Source organism: Acanthisitta chloris, unplaced genomic scaffold (genome assembly GCF_000695815.1).
Source record: "Acanthisitta chloris isolate BGI_N310 unplaced genomic scaffold, ASM69581v1 scaffold7973, whole genome shotgun sequence".
In the NCBI taxonomy this organism is placed as follows: domain Eukaryota; kingdom Metazoa; phylum Chordata; class Aves; order Passeriformes; family Acanthisittidae; genus Acanthisitta; species Acanthisitta chloris.
In genome coordinates this window covers 14,860-39,790 of record NW_008664279.1, presented here as the reverse complement: position 1 = coordinate 39,790, position 24,931 = coordinate 14,860, and the positions used below count along the sequence as shown (strand labels likewise).

Genomic DNA, 24,931 nt, shown 5'->3' with positions numbered 1-24,931 from the left:
TAAATGCAGTTTAAGAGTGAACTGCTCTCTTTATCTTGCAGCAATTTTAAACACACACTTTGCAATCATATTATCCGGTGTTTTCCAGTGAACCTTAAACCAACCTATCTAGTGGACCAAGAGCTCCAAAGTGTAATCATTCACTTGTCTGCTTGCTCACAGTTATATCTTGGTGGCAAAAAAATTAAAGCAACAACTCTATTTTTCTGTTTTGTCTTTATTTCAACAAGCAAAGGTGGATGTTGCAGCGTAGAGCTGTAAAAGCTGCACAGCTTGATTTGCAGCCTTTGAACCAAAGCACTGTATAGTTCTGGCCTGAGTTTGTTTTTGCCATTTTTGGAAATTATCTTGTTTTGTTACAAGAATGATTTAAGTTGCAAGTGCCATGAAAGTTCACCGCAGTCCAGACCAACTGTATTGGGAGAAGGTTCATTCCTTAGAAAGATCTTGTCAGCATTCAAAATTCTGTGCTTTGCACTTTTCATCCTTTATTCTTCTGCCATTCATGTGCATATGGGTGTGTGGGAGGCTGATCGTTTTTCCAAACCAGACCTAATAAAATCGGATTTTTTCTTCCTCCCCAGATACATGGCCAGCCTATTTTTTTTCAAGCATTTTTAAAGTTGAATGGACACAAGCCACAATTTAACTTAGTGACCTTAGTGATCTGATGGAAGAACAATGACATTTTGCTTCGGACTTAACTAACAAAGGAAAGCAGAAGACTGCACTTGTTCATGTTATTCCAGTTTCTGGATAATCAGGGTTGTTTCCTGTTTAATCTGACCTCCAAGGCAGAAAGAACTCACATTGGCTTTAGGCAGAAGACAAACGCATGTTAATGGAGAGAAGGGCAAACAGTCAGAATAATACTGCTAATTATCGAGTACAGAATAGATGTGAGTTTCCAAGACAGCAGCACATGATTAAAAGTAAAATGCCATGTTGTTTTGTAGCTCACATTTTCCCTCAAGCCTTTTCTAGCTGATATCTTTCTGTCTACAGTTGGGCTGATTGATAGCCGTTAGTCAAATCCAGTAACTGTATCAGTCTGTGGTTGGAGATGAGTGGTGAGTGAGTGCCAGGCCATTTACTTGTGGTTTTCCTTCTAGTTTCCAGCTGTGCCAGACTTTCAGTCAGAGGAATAGATCTGTTAGTAAGGGAAACGGTTGATAAACCAAAGAAACCAAAAACTGTCACTACTCGTGGCAAAAAAACCATAAGGGAAGCTTGAAGCAGGGGCAAGAAGACCCACAGAAAGTGTTAGGTGAAGTTTAATTTGACTGTTAGGTTCAGGTCGTGTCAGGCCAGGCAGTGGCCAAGGGACCAGGACTGGGTGGCTCTGGACTGGCAGCCAGTGGCTGCAAACAGCTCAAGCCCAGCTGCAAGCTCACGAGAGAGGTCTCCTCCTGGGAAGCCTCCTGTAGTTTCTTCATTGTAGGTGGCACAGCACTAGTCTGAAGACCCTCTGAACACATAGTGCTTAAACATATATATATTCCTGAGAGCAATGATATTCCAGTCTGTAACAATCTGAATTAGCCTGGCCAGAGGTCAGAGGAAAAGACTTTGTGGTTAAGAGAAAGACCACAACTTGTCAGTCATGATGTAGATATTTCCAAGTCCTTGGTATTAGCATTGTAGCATTTGGAATGGCTATTTGGAAATGCAGCTGCAGCAGAAACACCTGGATCTGAGCTACACTCGGCACAGCTGCTGGCCAGTTGATGTGAATGTGCTCCACCTTTGTTTCTCAACAACAGGTTCATACCTGAGATAAGCCAGAGCAGCCTGAGGGCTGCTTTGGTGGGATCCCCAGCTGCAGATGGTTTTTAGCAGTCACTCCACCAGCCAGAGAACAGGAGAGGAGAGTAATGTTATCCATGCCCCTTGCTCTCCAGCCCGAAGAGGGTTAGCCAGCTGTATGCTGCCCAAAGACTTTCCTTTTGAAAGGGTCTCCTGGCTCTTTCACACAGCTTCCCTCTTCAGGAACTTGGCTGAGAGAGGCTTTGCTTTTTGCCTGGAGTTTGGCTGGGGGAAGCTCTGTGTACTTTTGTTTGACTCGTAATAGAACTAAACATTGTTTTTATTTACTTTTCTCTTTCATGAGAAAATGGCTACAAAAAGGTATTTAAGCTCCTGGGATCCTTTCCTGGACACTGGTGCACTCCAGAGAGGGGGGAGAAAGACTAGACTTTAAGTGTGATTCTTGTTGCTGAGCTCCCAAGTGTGGGTTTTTTTCCAAATTGTCTAGTCAGACATTTTGATCTGGGCAGCTTTACTGAGTTTTCTGTATTTGATTGTCCAGAAAAGGAGCCTGATAATTAGCTACCATTGGTCAGTCATACAGACAGTATGTACTAGTTCAGAAGTATATAGGACAAATCAGTCTCATATTTGTGTCTTTCAACAGCTTCGCATTAGCACTTCTTCTTATGTAGGTGGTCACCAAAGCTGTTAGATATTCTTTACATCTAAAAAAAACCCATAAATGTGCATGAGAGAAGTGGAAAGCATGCCTGAAGGAGCAGACAAACATCAGGGATTTAAAAGCAGCAAAGAACAGAAGAGCAAAACATAACAGCTTTATGAGAGGTTGTACTACTTTGTACCAAGTAACTAATTGGCTGTGAGAGGAGACCTCAAAATGTCAATGAGAAAGCAAGAGGAAGTTTGATATTTAGATTTCTGGAAAACAATTTCTCCAAGGGAACTGCAGTACCCAAAGCCAGGTCCTCACTGCCTCTGTTAAAAAGCTTACCTATGCTGCAGGGTTCAGACCACTGTCAAGAGTTTGCCAGCTGGTCTGGGAGTCTGTGCATTGTCTGTAGTTGCAGTTGTCAAAGAACTAGATAAGAGTCCTAACTTGGTGAGGAAGGGAGGTGGCCAAAGCCTCTCCTGCATATATGTGCTGCCTGCCACGGAACAGCACATGTGTTACCCACACGTAGTTTTTGCCGTCCGTTCTCAGGGTCCTGGTGTTGGCTGTGTACTGAAAGAGACAGAAGAGGCATGGCAGGATGCAGCTCACTCTAGCTCACACTAGCTCCTGTGAACTAGTTACCTTCTTCCTTTGAAGCCATAGTTCGCCTTGTGATACGAACGCACGTGTTGTTGCCTTGCTTCTGATTTTTGTTTGCATAAGGCCTCTGGCACTGCAGTCACATTTCCTTGCTTGCTCTGCCTGACCTGCTGACATGCTGGTCCTGTACAAATGAGTCCATGTGAGACACAGCCACCATGGTACATTGACTGCTGGAGACAGAGCCAGTATTTGGCAAGGCAAGAGCTCTTGATATCAGCACATGCCATGCCTGGCTGCTGCATGCTTCATTTTGCAGTCTTTTAGGAATCATCAGTCTGGCATGGTCAAACCATATGACTTCTTCCAGAAACTCACACCTAATGTGCTCTGCTTTCCTCTTATAGAAGCACTGAACACATACTGTCCAGATGCAACTCTAAGACAGTCTCTGAGGAAGTATTTCTTCTTTTATTTAAATATTCTCCATATTCATAGCTTCTCTCCTAACATATCTAGGTTTACCAGTAAGAAGTGCTTATGGAATATAAACATTTGTCAAATAAGAATTTCAACCAAGGGATTACTACATTTCCACTCATTTATTCTACTGAGCTGGAGTAAATTGGGATGAAGATTCAGTTACTATTGATTTTCACTGAGTCTGAATCAGTTACCTAAAGGTACATGACTCAATCAGCTGTATCATCCAGAATTTCATCAACTACACTGAATTACCAGATCTTTTTTATTAGATTATGTCCATGAAACAGGTTTTATGAGTATGTCAGTACAGCATACACACTGTTCTATACTATTGAATAATTTTTTAAGTGCTCTTTATATCCAAATAATTTGAGAGCGAGCTTTCAGCATCTACAGGAGTATACATAGCAAGAGATTTTTCAGTAATGTTCCTATCCGTAGCTGTTAAATTAAGCCTCATTGGCAGTGATGAATCATACTCTCTCTGCTGCTGTAAGAATGAAGATACTCAGTTAAAACCAGATCTCACCATTAGCAATTTTTTTTTTGTATATACAAAATCAGAATCATATCCTAGCTGGATGCCCTACCCACTGAAGCACAGAAACAGGCTTGCTTGCTGCTCTCCTGCCTTGGAATCACTGTTTTGGAAAGTAATTGCAAAAGGAGATGTAGGTGTTGCTCATCTCCTAGATCTTTTAAGAGTTTGATTGTGAGGGCCCTTTGCTGGAAAGTGAGAGCAGAGTTTAAAGAAGGCCCATACATTTTTGGTAAACTCTAGATTCTTGACAAACACACCAGTCACAACTGTATGAAAAGCAGGGCATAAAATGGGAAGAACCTTTTACTTGATTATTCACTTACTCCAGAAAAGGATTCTGTTTTTCTAATTCTGAGCAAATTAGATTGGGTTTTTTTCAGAAATGACGCCCATTTCCATCTGGATCTTGGAGAGCTCCTTGTAGTGGACATGAAGATGGGGAACAATGCAGTGATGTGGGGACAGAAAGTTCAAGATGTGGGGGTGGTTCATGGAGCTACATGTGCTCGGGACTTCAGAGAATGAGGAAATGTTCGTTCTGTAAAGACAGAGTTTTATACTATTCCTATTAAAATAATGTCAAGAGCCAATAGAGTTGTGCCACTAGCTCAAGATGTGCTCATGACTCAGTAATGGCAAAGCAGAAATAGTAGCATACAAGTTGTCACAAAAATAATTTGAGGAGACTTGCAACACATAAATCTCCAGCACAAAGTGTGTTAATGCTGCAGTTGAATAGAGAAGAGTGACATCTGAGCAGTGTCATCATCTGGAAGTCAGTTTTTGTTTTTACTCTTTAAGAAATTAACTTACTCTTTCTTTTGGTCAAGTGAGGAAAAAAGATTTTATGTGAAATCACTAGGAGCTGAACAGGATAGGTAACCAGAGAGTACTTAATAGGTGAACTCAGGTTACTGTGCATTGTCATAGGCTAGTGAATGTAAATCTTGCACCTTCTCCAGCCTGAGTACAGTGTATTGCATGAGACAAAGTATTGTTTAGGGCAAAGTTCTACCTAGTTCAGCTGGTCTTTGAAAACTGTGTCAGTTTTCCTTGCATGGTTGCTTTACATTGCTTTCTACCTTAAATGCTTATCTCAAGCTTTTCTGCAGGTGTTTATTAATTCACTGTAAGCCAGCACAGCTGCTGCAAATTAAAGTATTTTCTTCACACCATCCTTCTAATCCACTTTCATGTCTTTTGACACTCAGACTCAGCAACTGGGGAAAAGGGTTGAAGTTGAAATTTAACCTCTGCTCACATAACAGTTTACCGTTTAGTAGTGAAATGTTTTCCCTGCCTTTCTTGTCTGGAGGGTTGTAATCTGCTCTCAGAATTTTTTCCTGACCGGAGTGTTTTATTGAAGCTGAAGGTGATGAGACATATTAGTTGTGGGAGGGCAGCAGTTCTGCTGTTTCAGGTTTCTCTGAAAATTCAGAGAGGCTTAGAGCAACAGGTGCCAGTAACACCTAATATGAGGGCAAATGAAGTGATCGTAGATCAAAACATGTACTTGACACCACACAGGAGAAGCTGAAGTCCAGCTGGAGAGAAACGCCAAGGATTCTCTCTTGTAGCTTGTAATGTTTTCCCAGAGGGAAAAAAATTAATCACTTTTCCTTGGATTTTATTCTGTATTTAGAATTTTATGTTCTAGATTGTGTAGAACATCTTTAAATTCTATGTTTCCTTCCAGTATGGAAATTTGACATCTATTGGAGCTCTCTTCTCTGAAGTCTCACAGAATGCCCATTCACAGCCTCTGTTACCTGATTATTACTCTGTCACTGTACCACTGCAGATGACAGGATTGTCTTTCAGATTTTTTTTCTGATTCTGTTTTAGTCAGATTTTTGCTTTTCTGCCTTACTCTGCCCAGTTCTAGTGTTCAAAAAAAATTAGACTAGTAATTTAATCAAATAGATTTTACATAGACTACGCATTTTCTGTGTAACTCATAGTGAAGGAAATAAAACATCATAATGCTGTCCTTTCTCATTATTTTATATTAGGCATTCAGAGTATAAGCTCCTTTATCAACAGAGTATACTTTAGCCCATAAAGTTCCTTGCTCAGCATTATTGAGATAAACACCAAGAAGACCTGGGAACATATATTTGGATGTTAACTTACTCAGTATCTTTGGGCAGATTAAATGAACTGGTATGTGTACTATAGGTGTTCCATGTACATCAACTTGCTTCTCCTTTGGTGTGGAAGAATCAGGGGCAGGTAAAAGAGTTTCCTTTGGGCAATGGTTATGTGTGCATAGACTTTCAGCTGATACTAGAATGATAACACTGTTGGGCATATGATTTAAAAGAATTTATTCCAAGAGAAATCAACCTAATGGCACAAACTCTTTTAGTTTAAAGCTTTACTGGGAAAGCAAACTGAGAATATAGTGGTTTGTGGAACATGAATTGGATTTCCATTAGAAGGCCTCAGACTTGGAAACCTATTACATATCACCTTGATTAAAACTAGTCCAGCATTAGAGGCACCCTCAAACCAAAGTCCATTTTAAAAAGGGTTTTTAGACCAGTAAATATGGTAAATATCAACTGATGAGCTTTCTCAGAGTGATTTTGGCATTGCAAGAAAACATGTGGAACTAAAAAAGATTAATTCTGCATCTCTGAAAACTGTGATTTGAGTAGATTTTCACAGTGAAATTTCATACAGGATCAAGAATAGATATTTCACATAGAAGATTGCTTTAGTCTTTACATAATTGATAAACACTAGGAACAGACTAAAACTCTTATTGTTTACCTTGAAGGTAGGTGTTTTGCCCTGATACAGATTTTCTAAACTCCCTTCTTTAAAATACAGCATAAAAGAGCACCTTCATATTCTGGCTAAAATGTGTCATTTTGGAGTGCTGTCTGCTAGATTTTTAAGGAGCTCTGAGCACACAGACACAGACACACAAACACTCTGCCTGCACACAGCATCCTGCACTCTGATCCGCACCATTGCTTGTGTAAGTGAACAGGAGAGAAATTAGTCCTCTTGACTCCTATCCATCCGTGTAAGACAGCCTTTATCTAATCCCTAGCTCAATAACTGCCTCCAAACCCTAAATCTGAGTTGCATCACAAGAGCAAAGCAGCCTGGCAGTTTTAGAGAGTGCATGTTTAGAAAAGGGATATGAAAGAGATTCAGAAGAGAGAAGAGAATACAGAAAACTAAGTAAGTGATCTTTGGAAGAGCATGACCATATTGTATGTGTCATACCAGTATTTCTTTCAGAATGCTATCAAAATGCAGAAGTCTGCAGTTTACTTATATCATTAAACTTCAAACTGTTGATGGGCAAGTAGATGTAATTTAACTGTGCACATTGATGGGGTGGGTGTTTAACACACAGTTCCATCATATCACTGGTAGAACTGTGTGTGGTAGAACAAACAAGAGGGATGCTTCTTTTTCCACTCTGAGCAGATACAATGCGTTTTTCCCCCCTTCTCTTTTTCCAAGGCCAGTTATGTATGTGATTCCAGAATTTTCTTCAAATATTGGGGCAGTTTTCAAGGTGCCACTGTTACATCATGCTCCTTGAGTTGAGATAATAACCCTTAAAGCCCTAGTGAAATAAACCTACAAATCTTGCAGGGAAACAAATGTCCACAGATAAGAGAACTGTGACGTGCATGCTGAGAGAATAAGTGAAGGACATTCAACCTATCAAGGCTCTTCTATTTCAAAAAGTAATGTTAAATGATGAATTCTGAAGCAGTTCTGCCCAGGAACAGATGAGATTTGCCCATCTTACAGCATATTCTGGTCAAAGATAATATCTGCACTTTTCTTACTTTCGGGAGTTTATGTGTGTGTGTGTGTGTGTATATATATATAGGTGTATGTATATATCCTTCTGTTAAAGCACCATTATTTTCTTGTAAGAGTTTGTGAAACCAGATCTCTCTTGGTTTGTTCCTGGGGTCACTGATGTCTGTGATAAAGCTCCCTTTTATGTCACTGGTGGGGGACAAGGCCTGTCATTCTGCTACAAGGCCACCTGCAGCCTTGAAACGTGATACTTACATGAAAGGTGTCAAGCAAATTTAAGCATCCAGGAAAAGGTTTTCATTTGCCAGTTCTTAAGGATGCTTTGAAGTTGGTTGTATTTTCTCTCATTTATGGTCGGTTTCTTGCTTTTTGCTGTATATTGGATCAAATTGACTCTACACAGTAGGCTGGCCCTGCTTTGGTCAGAAAGCTGTACATGCTGCCTCTGTTTGGTTTCCCTTTTACTAACATTTCCCTTTCAGTTATGCAAAAGGAACATGCAAGTCCATCTGCAAACAGGGTCCTTCCCTTGTTGGCTTGTATCTGCACCCAGCTCAGAAAGCCCTTTGCTTTGTCAGTTCAAGCAAGAAATCCTGTGTTTGTTAGGAACTAGACTATCTGTGCATTTGGGGGTAAGAATATTATCTTTATTTTTAGAATTAATTTACCTCATTTTAAATAGCAATGAGGAACAAATTCAACACACTACACAACTGGAAGTTTGCAGTAATTGTTCAGAAACTACTTGTTTTCTTTTATCTGCTTCTGTCTACTGGATGACATGAAAAACTCCAGAGAAAATAATAATCGTTATTTCAGTTCTTTTGATGCATTAGATCTGGTTCTAATAATAGCTCAGTACTGACATAGCCCCATCTTAGAGATGTTATTCATGTCTGTGGTACTATACTACTTGAAGAATGATAGATTTTCAAGTGAAAAAATTGGTCTGTTAAAGACTGAAATGAGAAACTCAAGATGGCTGATCTGTTTTCTGTCAGATTTTAGCTGAAGAGTATTTCCTCAGTCGTAATGTTTATCTATTTCATCTTTCTTTTTCTTCAAAGGAGGAGAGAAGATAAGTTTCTTAAGAGTTTTGAGCAATTTATGATCAAGTATATTAAGTTCTACATGAAGTAACTTCTTCCTATGCAGTGTCTGGCACCCACCCACACAAAGATATTATTAAAGGGAAAGGAGAGCAAGAAGTACAAGAAAATGTTAGGTTTAAAATGAGAACTCTGAATTACACAACAGCTGAGGCAAGTCACTTGTGACTGGAAGTGGGTAACTGTCCAGAGCTTGCAATGTTGTCAGCCTGGCCTGTTTTCAGAGTAAAGTTTTATATTGTACCTTATTCATTTTGCCTGTCAGAAGCACCAATGAGCTTCATCTTTAAATGGTGATACTTTTTTTTCCCCTTACCTTATTTTCTCCTTTCATGCTTGCAGTACAGACTTGTCCAGGCGATCTGTCAAAGAGAAACTGTGGGAACAGGAACAAGGAATCAGCTCAGAAATAATCCCTCTGCATAAAGGTTTCCACAGGACAGTCCTGATCATGTTAATTCTAGTCATCTCGTAATTTTACTTTTAGGTCTTAATTGGTTTTAATTCTTAAAATGAAAATATTTTCTTCATAGCAAGTAACTAAGAATCTGATAAAATTATTTACCAGCTATTCACATTCTGTAATATGAAAAGAAAAAAACCCACCCATCCTTTAAATATATCTCTGACTATATAGCTTGGCAGGTTCCCATGGCATGATGCAGGATTCCTTGGCAAATGTTTTTTGGCTTTAGCTTTTTCAGTTTCTTCACCATCGCATTGTTGCTCTTACACGCAAAGATATACAAACTCCTAGACTTAACTGCTACAATGCTACCAGATTTTAAAATTCCATGTACGATTTCCATGAGCTGTTCTATATAATTTCCCTTCACACTTTTTTCTTCACGATGTCAAATTATCATGGACTCTTTCAACACCTCCCTCATCTTGTCTAATGCCTTCAAAGCAGCAGCTACCCGTTCTGAAGTAACTGCTCTTCCTCCCAACACTTCTTGTCATCTCTTCAGCCAGACTGTCTAAGCCCCACTTGCCCCAAAATCAAGTTGTACCTTTCCTATCCACAATGTTCTTTTCATTTTAGGGAGTTCTCGTAGGACTTTACTAAATAAACATGGATCACCAATATACAGACTTTTCACTGAGAATATTGTATATATTCGGGTCAGTAGTTAAGAGATTATCCTTACTGTTCTTCTGTGATAACAAGGAAGGGGATGGAATTCCCAACTGCTGTTGTCACCACACCGAGCAAATGGACTAGCAGAAAGAATCCAGGTAGTTATTTTGGAAGTTATTTCTTACATATCTGGAAAGATACCAGGCTTATCTAGCCTTAGAAGCACTTGTACTGGCAACTCCAGAACTGTCATGGTAGCTTTGTAATATGTTTTGGTTAGAAAGAGAATTTCTTAGCTTTTTTTCACTCAATACTGTTTTTCTTCACATGACACATTCCATGTGTCCATTTTACCTGTAGTTTAATAATCCAGAAATTGAAAGATAGTTACCAGTCAGAATATCACTAATTAGTTTAGAATGTCAGTCACTGTGAAGAAACCTGCAGAAATCTTCTCCTGTGCCTCAGTACATGTGGTTTCATTAGATTATTTTTCCCCTTGTGTTTGCATGGTAGTATAGACTAGAGCAGTGCTTTTCAACATCTTTAATTCCAATCTTTATGGAAATTCTAACTTTTCTTCTTAAAACTTACAGACTCTTTGCTTTGTAGACCAAAGGCTGAAAGTAAAGTCTAGAAGTAATGTGGCCAGTTTACAGTTAAACCTCATTTATCTCTTGGGTGTCATTGCAGTGTCACTGTATACAATACTTTAAGAATTGCTTTGGCATTTCTGTGGAGTTGCACCAGGGAAAATTCTTCATGGACACTTACTTAGGAAATGTTTATAACTCAGTTTGTACTGAGTAGCACAGACATGAAACACAGCATCTATAAAATAAAGTACTCAACCTTTCAGATACTGATATCCAGTTCAGATAGAAAGGATATTCAGTGAAGGTAAAACTCAGCATGAAACAAAAACATGAGCGGAGACATGGACAAGAGAAAAAGAGGCTAAAGTGGGTGAATGGTTAAGTCTAGTGTGTTGAGCTACATATATGCATGAGATCCTTTTGGCCAGAAGATTAATTGTGCAAGTCCTTCTAAACTATAAGCAGATGGTAACTTATTTCGGATTTGCGAGGTTTTACATTGCAACCTTAAGTTGTGATCTGTATTTTTATTTCTGTATTATTGCAGAGTTACAGAATGGTTGAGAGTGGAAGGACCTCTGCATGTCACCTGGTCCAACCCTCTCTAGCTCAAGCAGAGCCACCCATAACTGGTTGCCCAGGACCATCTCCAGATGGCTTTTGAATATCTCCAAAGTGGGAGGTTCCTCAACCTCTTTGGGCAACTATGCCAGCGCTTGGTCACCCACACAGTAAAAAAATGTTTCCTTATGTACAGAGGAAACCTTCTGTGTTTCTGTCTGTGCCCACTGCCTCTGATCCTATCACTGGGCACTACTGAAAAGAGCCTGACTCCATCTTTTTTGCATGCTCCCTTTAGGTATTTATATATATTAAGATCCCCACTGAACTTTTTCTTCTCTAGGCTAAACAGTTCTAGCTCTTTCAGCTGTTCTTCATATGTCAGATGCTCCAGTCCTTTAATAATATTCATGGCCCTTTGCTGGTCTCTCTCCAGTATGGTGTTGTCTCTTCTGATACTAGAATAATCAGAACTGGACCTAGCACTCCAGATGTGGCCTCACCAGTGCTGAGCAGAATGGAAGGATTACCTCCCTCAACCTGCTGGCACTGCTGTCCTTTATGCAGCCCAGGAGTTAGGTACATCTTTGTGTTGGACTGCCATATAAAAAGGCAGATAGATTTATCCTGTGGAAATAGTCACAATGCAGACTCATAGTTAATATCCATTTAATTGTGCAGCTGCACATTTTATACCTCAGGAACATGCTTATTGACTCAGTAGGAGTTTATTTTAGCAGGACAGGGGAGTAACATGATGCCTCCAACAGATCTTCATATCTGTAGGCTAAAGGCATTCTGGTCCAACATTAGATATGAAAAGGGTTGTCTTCCATTCAGTGGGCATTATTCCAGAGGCAGTGAAGAATGGCCTGGAGAAGGAGTAGTCAAACAAGATGGACACCTGCATATTCCCTGTGACATTTTTCTGCTCCCCTCTCCCTAAAAAATAAGCAACAAAAATAGGAAGCATCTGAGACTTCTTGAGCAAAGAGGGAAATTAAATGTCATAGGTGCACTCTGAATCTTTCTGCCCCATCTTCTTCCCTACTCAGTGTGTGTTGGACCCCTCAGAGCATGGATTTTGTAGCAATCAAAGTCAGGAAGGTTTAACAGGATCAAGGAACCACACAAAAGGCAAGTGTATCCCCATGGATAGCCCTTTCCTCCATTGGAATATCTGTCCTTCCTGAAATGCACATACACACAGATTTTAGGAGTTCTTTGAAGCCAGATGACAGACACATCTTCCTCCATGGACACAAACGCAGCTCCATGCCCTTTCTGAGGAAAAAAAGAAGGAATTCTATGAAATCAGAGTCTCAGAGTTTAACCAGTCTTACACAGACTATGATCACACAGAGGAAAAAATATCCCCAAGTAAGGACTTCCGGATCAAGCTTGCGTAAATAAACCTCAGGGAGTGAATTGGTGAATGAGTCGAGTGAAAGATACCAACAACAAGGGTGAAATTTTACTTTCCTATGACTTCTGAGTGTGCTTCCAGGTCCAAGGTGCTGGGAGAGCTGATGTCCACCTTTAAGAATAGAACTAAAAACCCAGTTGTCTTGAGGTGCAAGTTTTTATGTGTGCTGGATTTGCAGAGCTGGCAAGTCATTACTGAAGAGTAACTAGTGCCAAAATGCGGAACGAAATCTTCATATAGCTGGTGATTAAGTGGATCTACTTCCCAAGTCATCCATCCAATATTCCAATTGAACCTCCAGCCAAAATTCATGAGGCAAATTTTGTTACATTAGTGATGCCTAACCTGGAGTTGGCATCCTTTTCTAGTCATGATGGTGGGATGGATAGAAGGCTGAAAGATGAATTAGTAACACTTCATTATGATGAAATACCAAAGTATGTTGGAAGGTCACCTTGTGTTGTATCATTATATATTCAAAAGAATTTAAATTCTTGCTTCAGCCCCTAGTGAATCTGAGACAGCAGCAATGATGGGAAAAACCTCCCTTAAAAATCCCAAGAATCATACTTGTTTTGGCATGACAGTGCCTAAGGTGATTTGCAAACAAGGCTGACTTTGCCAAGCCTTCACATTAATGCAAGGTTCAGCGTACATTTGAAAACATTAAATCAGCTTCCATTTGCATGGATATGATTATTTGAATGTGTAGATTTTGTTAGTTTAAAGACCCCCAATATTCCAAAGCTCAAAGTAACTGTATGTTAATAAATTACCAGCAGTAGTTCAAAAAAATGTCTAAAGTTGTCATATTGCTTGACTTTGGAAGATACAGAGTATGTCTGCTGCCACAAACAATACTAAGACTGTAGCTACTGACCGTTTTGAAAATCAGGCTAAAAACTTGGGGCAGTAGATGCTTCTGCCTAAGTGAGTTAAGCTTTGGGGTTTTGTAGAAGCCATTATTGCTGTATACCTTAAAGCTTTTAAAAAACCTACAGAAATCCCTAATTATGAGTTGCAATGGTCTTGTCAAAGTGGTAGCAGTTAGTAAACATCATGTGTAGCTGGGAAATTAAGCATATTGTTATTTGTGATTTATTCAGGACCAAAAATAAATAAAATGCCCTTTATGGACAAGTAACAGGCTACCACATTTTACCCCCTCAGATCAAATCTGATGTCAAATGGTTTCAAGTCAGACTTGATGAAATTGTTCACCCAATGTCCCTGTGCAAATCAATTTTGAGTGTAAGTTGATACGACATGACCCGAATGGCAGCAAACATGAAGGAGACAAAATACATGGTTAGTTTATCAAAGACAGTCAGCATGTCTGCCAGTTATTACTTTTTCTTGGTGGCACAGATTTCTGCAGCGATTATTATTATGTCTAAGAAATGTCACAGTGCTGTGTGTCTACTTACTGTATTTGGTGTGGACCCCCAAGAATAGATAGTGACATGGAGCTCTGTTAGCTGTGTGTGAGCGTCAAGATGTAAAGTGCCGTTTGCAGTATTAACTTAGGGTTAGCAAAAGGAGATCCAGATTGTACACCTGCCCCTGCATATGGGCAGTGAGAGGGGAAGGACTACACCTGAGCACTCCTTGTTCTCCCAGTGTAGATGGGAAAGGTGTTCTCCTATGAAAGGAACAGTGAAATGATGTCTTTGGTTATCGCTGCTGTTAAGGACCTGTATCAGATAGGAGTATGCAGAAAGAGGCAGGAGAATGGATGTTTCTCCGTAAGCAAAGGCTGCCAGTGAAAGCATGGGAATAGACATTGTTTGTCAAGTCACTGTGTCTCAGTTGAATGGTTTTAGAAACTGTAACCATGAGTTTGCAGCATGCACTGTACTTCGAGAGTGGTGCTCCAGAAGAGAGGGGCAGCCTGGCTATCACAAGTTTGCAGTGTGTCTGAATTGTGTATATCAGACTAATCTACCATTTGTTGAACCAAAATGGTATGCAACATCGGGGGCCTGATCATCACAGATGCCCTGATTCTTGGCTGGATCCTCAATTATCTGTCAGTAAAACGTTGGAATATCTTGGGAGTTTCAACAGAAAATTGCACTGTTGTTCACACCTTACCAAATTCAACACAAAGGTGTCAACGCAGCCATACTCTGTACAAATCTGAATTTCTTATTTGGCTTAGACACTATGGGGTGATAGTATTTTATACATGCTGAGTGACAACATTTTAAATTGCACATTGGGGAAAAAAAGGTGTGTACCACTCTCTGAAATAATTTTTAGTCGCTGTTTTTTCTGAAAGCCTTTGGACATTCAGCCTAATAATTTGTTTCTTTCCTGAACATATCTTTATTTATGCAGCAGAAGTATTCCTCTACTTCAAGGTAAATTCTGTACCGTTTCACACCCCATTCTTTACAGACCTTCATGAATCCATTGTCATTTTTTGAACCCTTAAACCTAGGAGCGTATTTCCAATATCCAATATGCAAGAAATTTAATTTTGAGTTTATATTCGTAATAATTAATCTCTAATTTTATTATGGTTTAATGAATTGCATGATATTCACTCCATTTTTGTCTCACTTAGCAGCCATTTAAGTATGTTCTGAGTAGTGCAAACTGTTTTGTTAATGGTATAATTCAAAGAGTAGAATTAGCTGAGAGAAGGTTATTTCATTCATGTTAAAGGACAATTAAATTTTCAAAAGTAGTGTATTCAAGAATAAGTATCATCTGTCCCTTTTTATCAGTTTTAGTAGAAACTTGAAAGGTACACTCACAGACTGGATAAAGCATGGAAGCAGAAGAAGTGAAGTCTCAAAAAAATAATGTTTTCACCCTACATTGACAGCTGTCAATGACAAATACAAATTCACATGAACTGAAGCAAGTCACATCCTAAAAACATTTTTTTTATTCTTTCAGACCACTCTTCCGTGGAAATTCAGATGTTGATCAGCTAGGAAAAATCTTTGAGTAAGTAATAACTAATTGCATTGTGTCGATATCTGTTTAACACTGAAACTCTGTGAGATTTCTTTGCCATGTTTTTATGCAATAATGTGACTAGAACAAAGTTTTGCTAGAACATATTTCCTATTGCTACCGTAGGCAATGTGCTATTTCTGTGTATTCTGTGTCAGAGTGGGAGGAGGAAGCAACATGGAATATAGTTCTGCAGAAATAACAGCCATCATCAAGAAGTTATCAGACTTCTGTTTCAGGCTTTTTCAGTCTCTTAAACATACTGTGCATGTACCATTCATACATATTCCTAAACAGTGAAGTACAAGAGCTTCTCCTCATGTAAACAAACACGGAAGTTTTATTTTTTTGCTATTTCTTTGTGTGTTTCAGAAAACAATATTAGAATAGGTTAAAATTATTATTAAGTTGAAATATCTAAGATTGTTACCAACAGCATCTTTGCAGAAAAGACTTTTGGACATAAGAAAATATTCTAACTTTTAAAATATACTGTGTAGCCTGTTAGCAGTCCATATTTTGGTCAGGAAGGTAACTGTGAAAACAGAAGAAATGTCAGCATTTTAACAAGTGCTTTGTCAGAGATATTTGCTTTATTTTAGAGCCATTTTACAATTCTAGAAGATTGTGTTTTTCACATATATCAAATACATTAAGGAGGTGGGTAGACTCTAAACTCTCTGAGGCAGAATAATTCTCTTCCAAAATATGTTAAAAAACAGCAAAAAAGTTATTTACATTACCAATATGATAATTAAGTAGGATTATATTACTTTTTCTCATGAAAAGCTCTTCAGAGTAAGGAACATTTCTGTATTTTTTAAGAACCACGTAAATTTAAGATCTGATCTATGTGTCATGTAGTTAGGAAAGCAAAGCCACATAGAGCTGGTACCAATCCAGAGCATGAATGACTATTTGCCTCTGCACCTCTGTCTTCTCTTTTCATATGGAGGGACTGCAGGGATCCAGGGGTCTGGATGAAATAAGAAATAGATAGCAGAGAGAGACAGGGAGAGGGAGATGGCTGAAATATTATCCTCTTGAAGATATTCCAAAGAGAAGATAGTATAATTTCTAAGAAAGGTTTAAAAAGAACAAATAATTTCTCTGTTTAACCATTCTTTCCAGTTCTGAAATCATAACAGATCTGTTTCTAAGCATTTTCATTATTTAATATGGGGCTCCTAAATTGCAGGTCTTGATTTCACACAGTTGACTTCCCTTTCCTGCATACCATACCAGTGTATGTGACTCACTTGTGTGGTTAATTTGTCATGTGCTGAATAGCTCTTCCTGCCCAATCCAGAAAAATCAGTCCTTAAAGTTTACTTTTTCTTCTTCTGCAAAACTATTCCTTTAGTCCTACAATAGTCTGCTTTATTAAATGATGACAGCTTTGATACATACAATGTATTTTACAATTTAAAAAGACACAGCTGTGACTTTTTTTCACGGATCTTGATTCATTCATGACACTGAAGAGCAAGATGAAAATGAACTTGGCTGGAATTAAATTCATAGCTGCTAGTGGCAGCCTCCAGTGGGGATCTTTCCATCCCTGGGGGCTGAGATTACCTGTGCAGAAAAGAATTCACCATGAGAAGAAAATTTAGGATAAATTCTTTATTGGACATCTACTTAAAGAGAAAGATTGGGTTTGCTTCTTTTGTGCAGTTCTCCTTACATAGTTCAGAAGTATCTGTCTTGGGTTCGGAGGGTTTATGCTAAATAGTGTTTATTTTGTGTTTTCACAGTTGGAGAACCCCCTACAGTTAGGCATAGCTCTTCTTGTGGGAGGGTTGTTTCTTTCTACAGTAGTGACTCATTCAGCAGATTAATTTGGACAGAAAGTAGTTTTGGGATTTTTGTGCAATCTGGACTGATGCATTCTTTCACATAATGGGCTGTGGTCTGCCTTTGCTGTACATGTGCATTCTGATTTGTGTCAGGTAAAATTCCACTCTGTGTGAGGGTAAATCCCTGACATGTGGCACAAATATTTTCCTGCTTTTCCAGGACTGTCAGCATGTGGGATATCCTCACAGATTTCAGGCTAAATGCTGCAATGGTCAGAGCAGATTTGTCTCCCATTGTGATCAATGGGAGTGGAAAGTACTCAGTGTTTCTCAAGACCAGGCCTGAATCTTTGGCAGGAGGTGAAACTCATCCAAGATACTCCCAAACTTAGTCACTGAAATGGTAGTGCTACCAGACCAGAGTGAGAGTGTCTGCTGCGACATTCATTATTAAGAGTTTTGAGTACTACGTGTGTGTGTAGCTAAAAATGTCTCTCCTTTCCACTCTCGGTCCTGTCCAGCCTACTCCCATCTGACAGGCTGCCTCCTGGTCTCCTCTCATTAACTCTGCCTGTGCTTGTGCTTATTCTGCCCTGTTCATGCTCTCTCATGCAAATGTTTAAAGAAACGGGACTAACCAAACACATTCGAATGATAGGTGAAATGTCATTGTTATTTCAAACACTTGACTCCCCCATCTTCCTATGATGCTGTTTGTATTATATTTAATAGGGGTCCAGATCCTCAAACAGCTAATCACATGTCTTTAATCACCGTGGCCTAGGGCTTTGCCCCATACCCACACCATGCCTGGTGATAAAAGTAAACTTCAGTTTTTCATACAGATTTAACTTGTCATTTCCCAAGAGCTGTGATGTCTTCAGATGCAGTAAAATTTAAGTGTCCTGAGACTGTAATTGCTTTGCCCTTCCAGCCATATTAATTTTCAGAGGTATGTTAGGTGAGCCAAATTACAATTTGAAATCCATGTAGATAGGGGTGGGGTAATTCCACTACGTTCAGTGAGGCAACCTAAGATTCGCCTCAGTGTGTTTGGCCCATGGCCTCACCCAGTCTTACTACAAGCTTAGTAAGAAGAAAGGTCAATGCTGCTCCCTAGTGGCACTGGGGTTTGTACAGACCCAAATATTCAGGGACGTTACTTTTATTTCCTTTCTTGTCTTACATTGTCAACGTTTCCATTAAAAATCTCTTTTTTACAAGCTATAAAAAATTATTTTCCCTGAAACCTGACACGTAATGTATGATATGTTCCAGAATTTCCATCAGAAACCGTTGTTTCAACCCCACAAATTTTAGCATCAAACTAAAATACAAAATGTATTAGACATAATCCATCATTGGAGGTTTACCTACTATTTCATTTATTTGGGTTTTAGACCTCAGCATGATTATTTAATAAATCTAAATATCTTCTGTAATTTAAAGAATAAAGAAATAAAATGTAAAAATAAATTTAAATATTCTATTCAAGAAGAAAGAAAAACTAAAATACAGTTGAAAGTAAAAACACAAAGACACTCAAGTGCCTTGCCACTTCTGAACTGAGACTTTAAACCTGTATTGTGAAGCAAATAAATTGTTTAAATTTGGGCAACAATTACTGCACATAGCTTTGAAGCATTATGAAACATCCCTTTTATTGCCTTACCCTCATCTTGACCCACACTCTTCTCTCAGTCTCTATTCTTGTGAATAAAGATCCTTGCATGCAATTCCCCTTTGAAACTTACTGCTTTTAATCATCCTGAAGCGACATATGTTGCACCATCCAGTCAAGAGCTGAGCAACTTTCTTCCAAAGCATTCAGCCTTTTTTCAACACAAAGACTCAGAAAATTGAGACCTAGGCCACAAAATTGCACTGGCCAGAGAAGGATTTCTACCAAGCACACCGAGGACCTACAGTCATCAGCTTCTATTTGCAGGGATCAGTGCACTACTGTACAATTAACCATTTAAACTCATTTAAAGAAAAATACTTGTAAACTGACAAAATATAATCAATATAAAGGGGAAACTGCATAAATGTTCAGACCTAACATAATGTTTTCCTTTTCACAGTGTAATTGGACTCCCAGAAGAAGAGGACTGGCCCAATGATGTTGCCCTTCCAAGAAATGCTTTCACTTCCAGACCCGCACAAGCTATTGAAAAATTTGTACCAGATATTGATGAACTAGGCAAAGATTTGCTTCTTGTAAGTTTCTATTTGTTGTTCCCCAAATCACATGACTGATAGTTCCCACTATGCATGCAACATGCCAAGAAACAATTATGTTTCCATTTAATGGAGTTAGAAAGAAAAGTTTCAAAGCAGGTAAACAAACTCGTGTAAATTTGTGAAACAACAGCACAAAGATACTGCTTTTGGCTCAATAGGTGTCAGAGCTGAGAAGAGTTAGAGATCAGGAAACTGTGTCAGGGAAGTATCTGTTTGACCTGTCTTTAGACCTGATGATTAGATCTTCATTACTGACCACTGTTTTGTCACTTGTTCAGCCATTCTTACAGTATAGGCCTAACATGAGTACAAAATTGGATCTACCATTTTTTGTGGTTTAGTGGACCCAGAATAAAGCAGGGAATAGGCTGTAGTGGCAGATATTATCTGCATGCTTTCTATTGAGTGCTGAAAACCTGAGACTTGGAATTCACCAGTTGTTGCCTCTTACAAATGGCAGGTTGAACAGAAGCAAACAAATTGGGCCGGTACAACTATTTTCATCATTTTTATATGTATGTTATAAACCCCAGTTGTGAAGTTCATTCATGAAATGGAATATAGGGGATGGCCTCGCCCCAGTTTGCCTCTTGCTGTGCTGTTGGAATCTAGTTAAATTTGTTCTCTGGAAGTCTTTAAAAATATATTGATTCACATGGGCTCAGTGCAATTCCTGAAAGACTTGGTGAATCCCTTCAGGAATTGCTGTCTCTGCCCATAACAGCGCATTGTCCTTCATTGTCCTTATGACTACAGCTCTCAGCTGCAGAAAGCTGGACTACATCTGGACACTTGAAATGACAAGGGAAAAATGCATCTTACTGCTTTCAGACAGCCTGGAAGTGGGACCTAGACATAGGACAAGAATTAGATTCTGGGGACAACAAGGAATGAAATACGGCAGACAGCTCAGTGAGCGTGAGGCATGATGAGAGGGAAGGAGGTAGAAAACAAATATCTATGCTGAGAAGGTGAGATGAGAAGGGAATCTGTTCCTGCTAGGCAAAGATATGATAACTGGGAGCCACAGATGAAAGAGGAGAGTAGTAATGGAAGTCACTGAATTAAATTTCAGAAGTTAAGTGATAGAAGTTCTGATACAAGAAGAGAAAGTAGGAGTAGGAAGTGGTTAGACAAGGATAGCAGGAAAAAATAGTATTTGGAGGTGAATGAAGGAATTGAGAAGAGCAAGGTGTAAAATGCAAGGCTATCGGAAAGATTTCAATGCTGGCTGGACAGAGGCTGGGGTACAGATCTGGTAAAGAAGGCATGCAAAGTGCAGCTAGGAAGAAGAGGGAGAAACTGAATGCAGAACATTAGCATATGAAGGCTATAAAGTCAAAGACCAAACACCTATAGAAATGCTGAGCCTAGGAATGAACTTCGTGGTTCGACCCATGTTTGTATAACCACAAACTAACAGCACATTGAACACTGAGGAGATTCAAAAGTTGTTCCTCATCAGTTTCTCCCTGCAGTCTGTGACACAGATGTCATGTGCACGTGAATTAAAAAAAAACTGTATTCTGGGATTTCCTAAACTATGAATACTTGAATTTTGTAGCATGTAATTTTTTATTAGCTTCGGGGATGACAAATTCTTATACTATGACCTCACTGCTTGTTTTAATATGGATAGTTATAGAGCAACACCTACTCAGACCATTGTGTCTCATTCTGATTATAATCTGCAGGTGGTATGCATTAATGTATGTATGCAATGATAGCATTGTTAACTCTACATTTTAGCTAAAACCAACTTCTTTTCATACTTTCAGAAATGCTTAGCGTTCAATCCAGCCAAGAGAATATCTGCTTATGTTGCCCTCTCTCACCCATATTTCCATGACCTGGAGAAATGCAAGGAGAATCTGGACTCTCACATGTCATCCAGCCAAAACTCCAGTGAGGTGAATGCATCATAAATGCTGACTGAAGATGAACCATAAATGAACAAGACATGTAGCTGACAAGGCCACTGTCCTGTACAAACCACATAGCTGTCCTAGTGAAGATCATTATTTGGAGGTTTTATGCACTTATCTTTTATTTTTGGATTGTGATGTGCTTATCCATGGAAATCAATCTAGTTTACTTTTATCAGAGCAATGCAAGGGCCAGGGCTTTGACCTGCTCCCATTGCAGCTTTATGTTTCTTTTGGTTTTGTTTTGTTTATCTACCTGGGAAGACTCCAGACGAAGAGAAGCTGCTGACCAGTTTTGCTGCCATTTTATCCTTCTAATATTGAATGCTGCCAGTGTGGAGTAGAATCATCGAGTCACTGTCCAAACATGATGCAATTTCTCTCTCTCTAGCTGCTGAAGCATGATTTGGTACTTTTTTATTATTACTATTATGTGTTCTCTTACAGTGATATTTAAAGAATGACATTGAAATATCAGGTCTCTGCAACCTGCAGTTAACTGATACATGCATTACTACATCCAGCTACTGTTCATTTATAGCATATATGCAGGTGCTTCCCCACTTGAGAACTTGGGTGAATTATTTTATCATTTCATGGCGCTATAAAAATGACAGTGATGGTGGTGATCATAATAAATGTCTCAACTTTTAGGTTTTTTCTTACACAAACGAGTTCTTACCTAGCTACGTTTGTGTGCACGTTGAAAAGAACAAGTGTTTTAAGAAACTTCTATAGTTCTGTACTTAAACACACTTTCAGTTTCCAAATGGTCGGTTTGTCTGGAAATCCAGGCAGATTCTAGCCCATCATCTAACTCATCATTCCTCCCTGAAAACAGCTGCAAGCACATTTTCTTTATCTCATTCCAAATTTTCTGATATGCAGTTCAAAGACATGAGCAGACCCAATGAAAATCCATACAGATTTTCACCTACAACCTGTTCTGATTGTCAGCCGAAAAGGAAAATAGAAAAAAATATTTCTGATTCAGAAGCAGAGAATCCTATGCCTGTAATAAGCACAAATAAGTATTTGTGGTGCATTGTATGCTGTATACTGCAACACCCCCCTATTCATCACAAGTGCATGAACATTACTGTCTCAAAATCCCTCAGATGTCACTTATTAAGCAGACTTTTCTATGCAGAAATGCATGACCATCTCTCCTAAACCACCATGTGGGTATACTGGCACATGCCTCTCCACTAGGGTTAATGTGCCTTTATTGAATGTCAAAATAACTAAGCAATTCACATGTCTTTATAGCACAGTTATTTTAAGTATTGCATTAAATTTTTATATTTAGTATTTTTACCTTAACTAAAATATATTTTCAGTATTTTAAGAAGGAACTTTTATTTTTTTAATACTGTACTGGGGAAAAAGAAATATTCTAAATCCATAAAAGCTGTTCCCTAGCGTGACTTTAGTGCATTTACCTGGAAATGAATTGGGGGAAAATATTGGTCCAACGAGTTAGCCCTTACCATAAAACCATAAATATACACTATTGCAGTATAACTGATGCTATGTGAGGCAGCCAGCTTTGATTACTCCTGTGACAGTCCCTTCTCTCTTCCTCATCTCTATTTCACCTCGCAGTGAGCCAGCATTGTATCCTCATCCATGGCATGCTTGGCAGAAGCAGCTCCTTAGCAGCGAGTTGAGAAATACATAATTTTTCCAGTTGTGACAGGGGGACTTGTAGCTGTCTCCCTGGCAGGTTTCTCACTCCTGTGATAGGCTAACTGAGGTGGCAAACTTCACTCTTAATTCTGTTTCAGGTATCTGCACTGTCTGGGACATGGTCCACTGCTAGGACAGTGAGTGGATCTTACCTGTCTCTTGGATAAAGTTTTCATTACTGTTAGACACATAAGTATGTGATATGTGGTTAAATTAGGTCTGTGTGAAACAGGCCAGATTTTTAAAGGACCACTTGCATGCTTGCATGCAGTGGCCTGTGCTTTTCCTTATGCCCAGAATGAGCCTATGCAAAACCTACCAGCATGAACAGGCAAGTTGCAAATTAGGCCTGGCAAGAGCATATGCACAAGGCATCTGCACACAGAGATACCACACATGCAAAGCACAAGAATTTTGGAAGCTCTGCGAGCAGCAAGCTGAGGGCCAGGGACCAGTCACAGCAGCTAACCCTCTAATCTTGGCCCTGCCTTTGTCATTCTCTCTGTTCCTAGATCCAATGGGAATTGTGAACCCACTGCACTGGTGTTGTCCCAGCCCTGTTCCCCCACGGGTCAATGGACTCAAGTATTAATAGATTTTAGCATTCAAGAAAAGGATGGGTTAGAGTGAAACTTTTGCTAACAATTTTTAAACACTAATCAGAACAACAAACAGAGCCAAGATTCGGGTAACTCTTGCAACAGTAGTAAACAGAAAAGTTTCCTACAGCGTTTACCACTTTTAAAAACATTCCACATTTTACTTGGCGCTGAGCTATCTGTCGTACAAACCTTATCAGGGCATTCAGCTGGTGTGGCTTTCCAGCAACTGTTCAGGGAACTCTCCCAGAGCTCTCCACCAACTTAACAAGGTGAAAATGTAGGGGAGGAGATAATATTTTCAAATTAGGCTTCAGACTCTCAGATAGAAGTGTGCATCTGTTCCATGTAAGAAGAACGTGCTGTGTTAAGCTTAGGAAAGCAAAGGCTAGAAGAGAATATGATTGCTGAATGTAGGTACATTATTAGGGTAAAACCAAAAGGAGGGGGGAGAACACTTTAAGCCAAAGGTTAGTGTTGGCCCAAAAACTAAGGAGAATATGGAAATCACGAGGAAGTTAACTACTGGAGCAGTATTTCCCAGTAAGTAGCATCAGACAAGGAGCTCAGAGAGCAGCAGAGTAAAATAGGGGCTGGCTTATGGAAATCAGAAGCAGAGCTTCTGCAACATGGTGCTGTATGTTGTCTAATGTAGTAGGATCAGGTTATAAATGAGGGTATTCAGGAGAAAAGCTTGCAAAGGGCTGCATTAATGGTCATGTTCTGGAACATCCAGTGGGAATGGCAGGAACAAAAACAAGAAATCTAAGTTCTGTCTTGGCAGGGCTAGGGAGAATATTTCTCTGATGGGGTCCTTAAGGTAGCAAGGGCATAGATTCAACGGACCAACAACTTTTCAAATTACCTCCTTTTCCAGACCTCTTTAGGAAGAAATTCCATTTTGCATGCCATAGGCTTACTCTTATTCCAGTCTTCCCTGCCAAACCGTGGGGCTTCACTTCCACTAGTAAACTGAGAAAGCCTGTTCTCTGGCTGGACAGAGCTCTGTCATTGGCTAAAATCATGCCAGGAATTATGCTTATAATTAGACAGGACAGACAGCCATGGGACTGTGCTCAATCCCATGCCCT

At 39.3% G+C, this 24,931-nt stretch overlaps 1 protein-coding gene across 1 annotated transcript in view; it reads left to right on the top strand.

The window, feature by feature from the left end:
• Window positions 1-22,262, top strand: part of CDK6 (cyclin-dependent kinase 6) — a 125,290-nt gene extending 103,028 nt beyond the window's left edge. Inside the window, exons 5-7 of the mRNA XM_009071284.1 lie at window positions 15,525-15,575; window positions 19,468-19,603; window positions 21,406-22,262. Coding sequence (XP_009069532.1) covers window positions 15,525-15,575; window positions 19,468-19,603; window positions 21,406-21,552 — 334 coding nt within the window. The 3' untranslated portion in view covers window positions 21,553-22,262. The remainder of the gene's footprint in view (window positions 1-15,524; window positions 15,576-19,467; window positions 19,604-21,405) is intronic.
• Window positions 22,263-24,931: the final 2,669 nt, after the last annotated feature.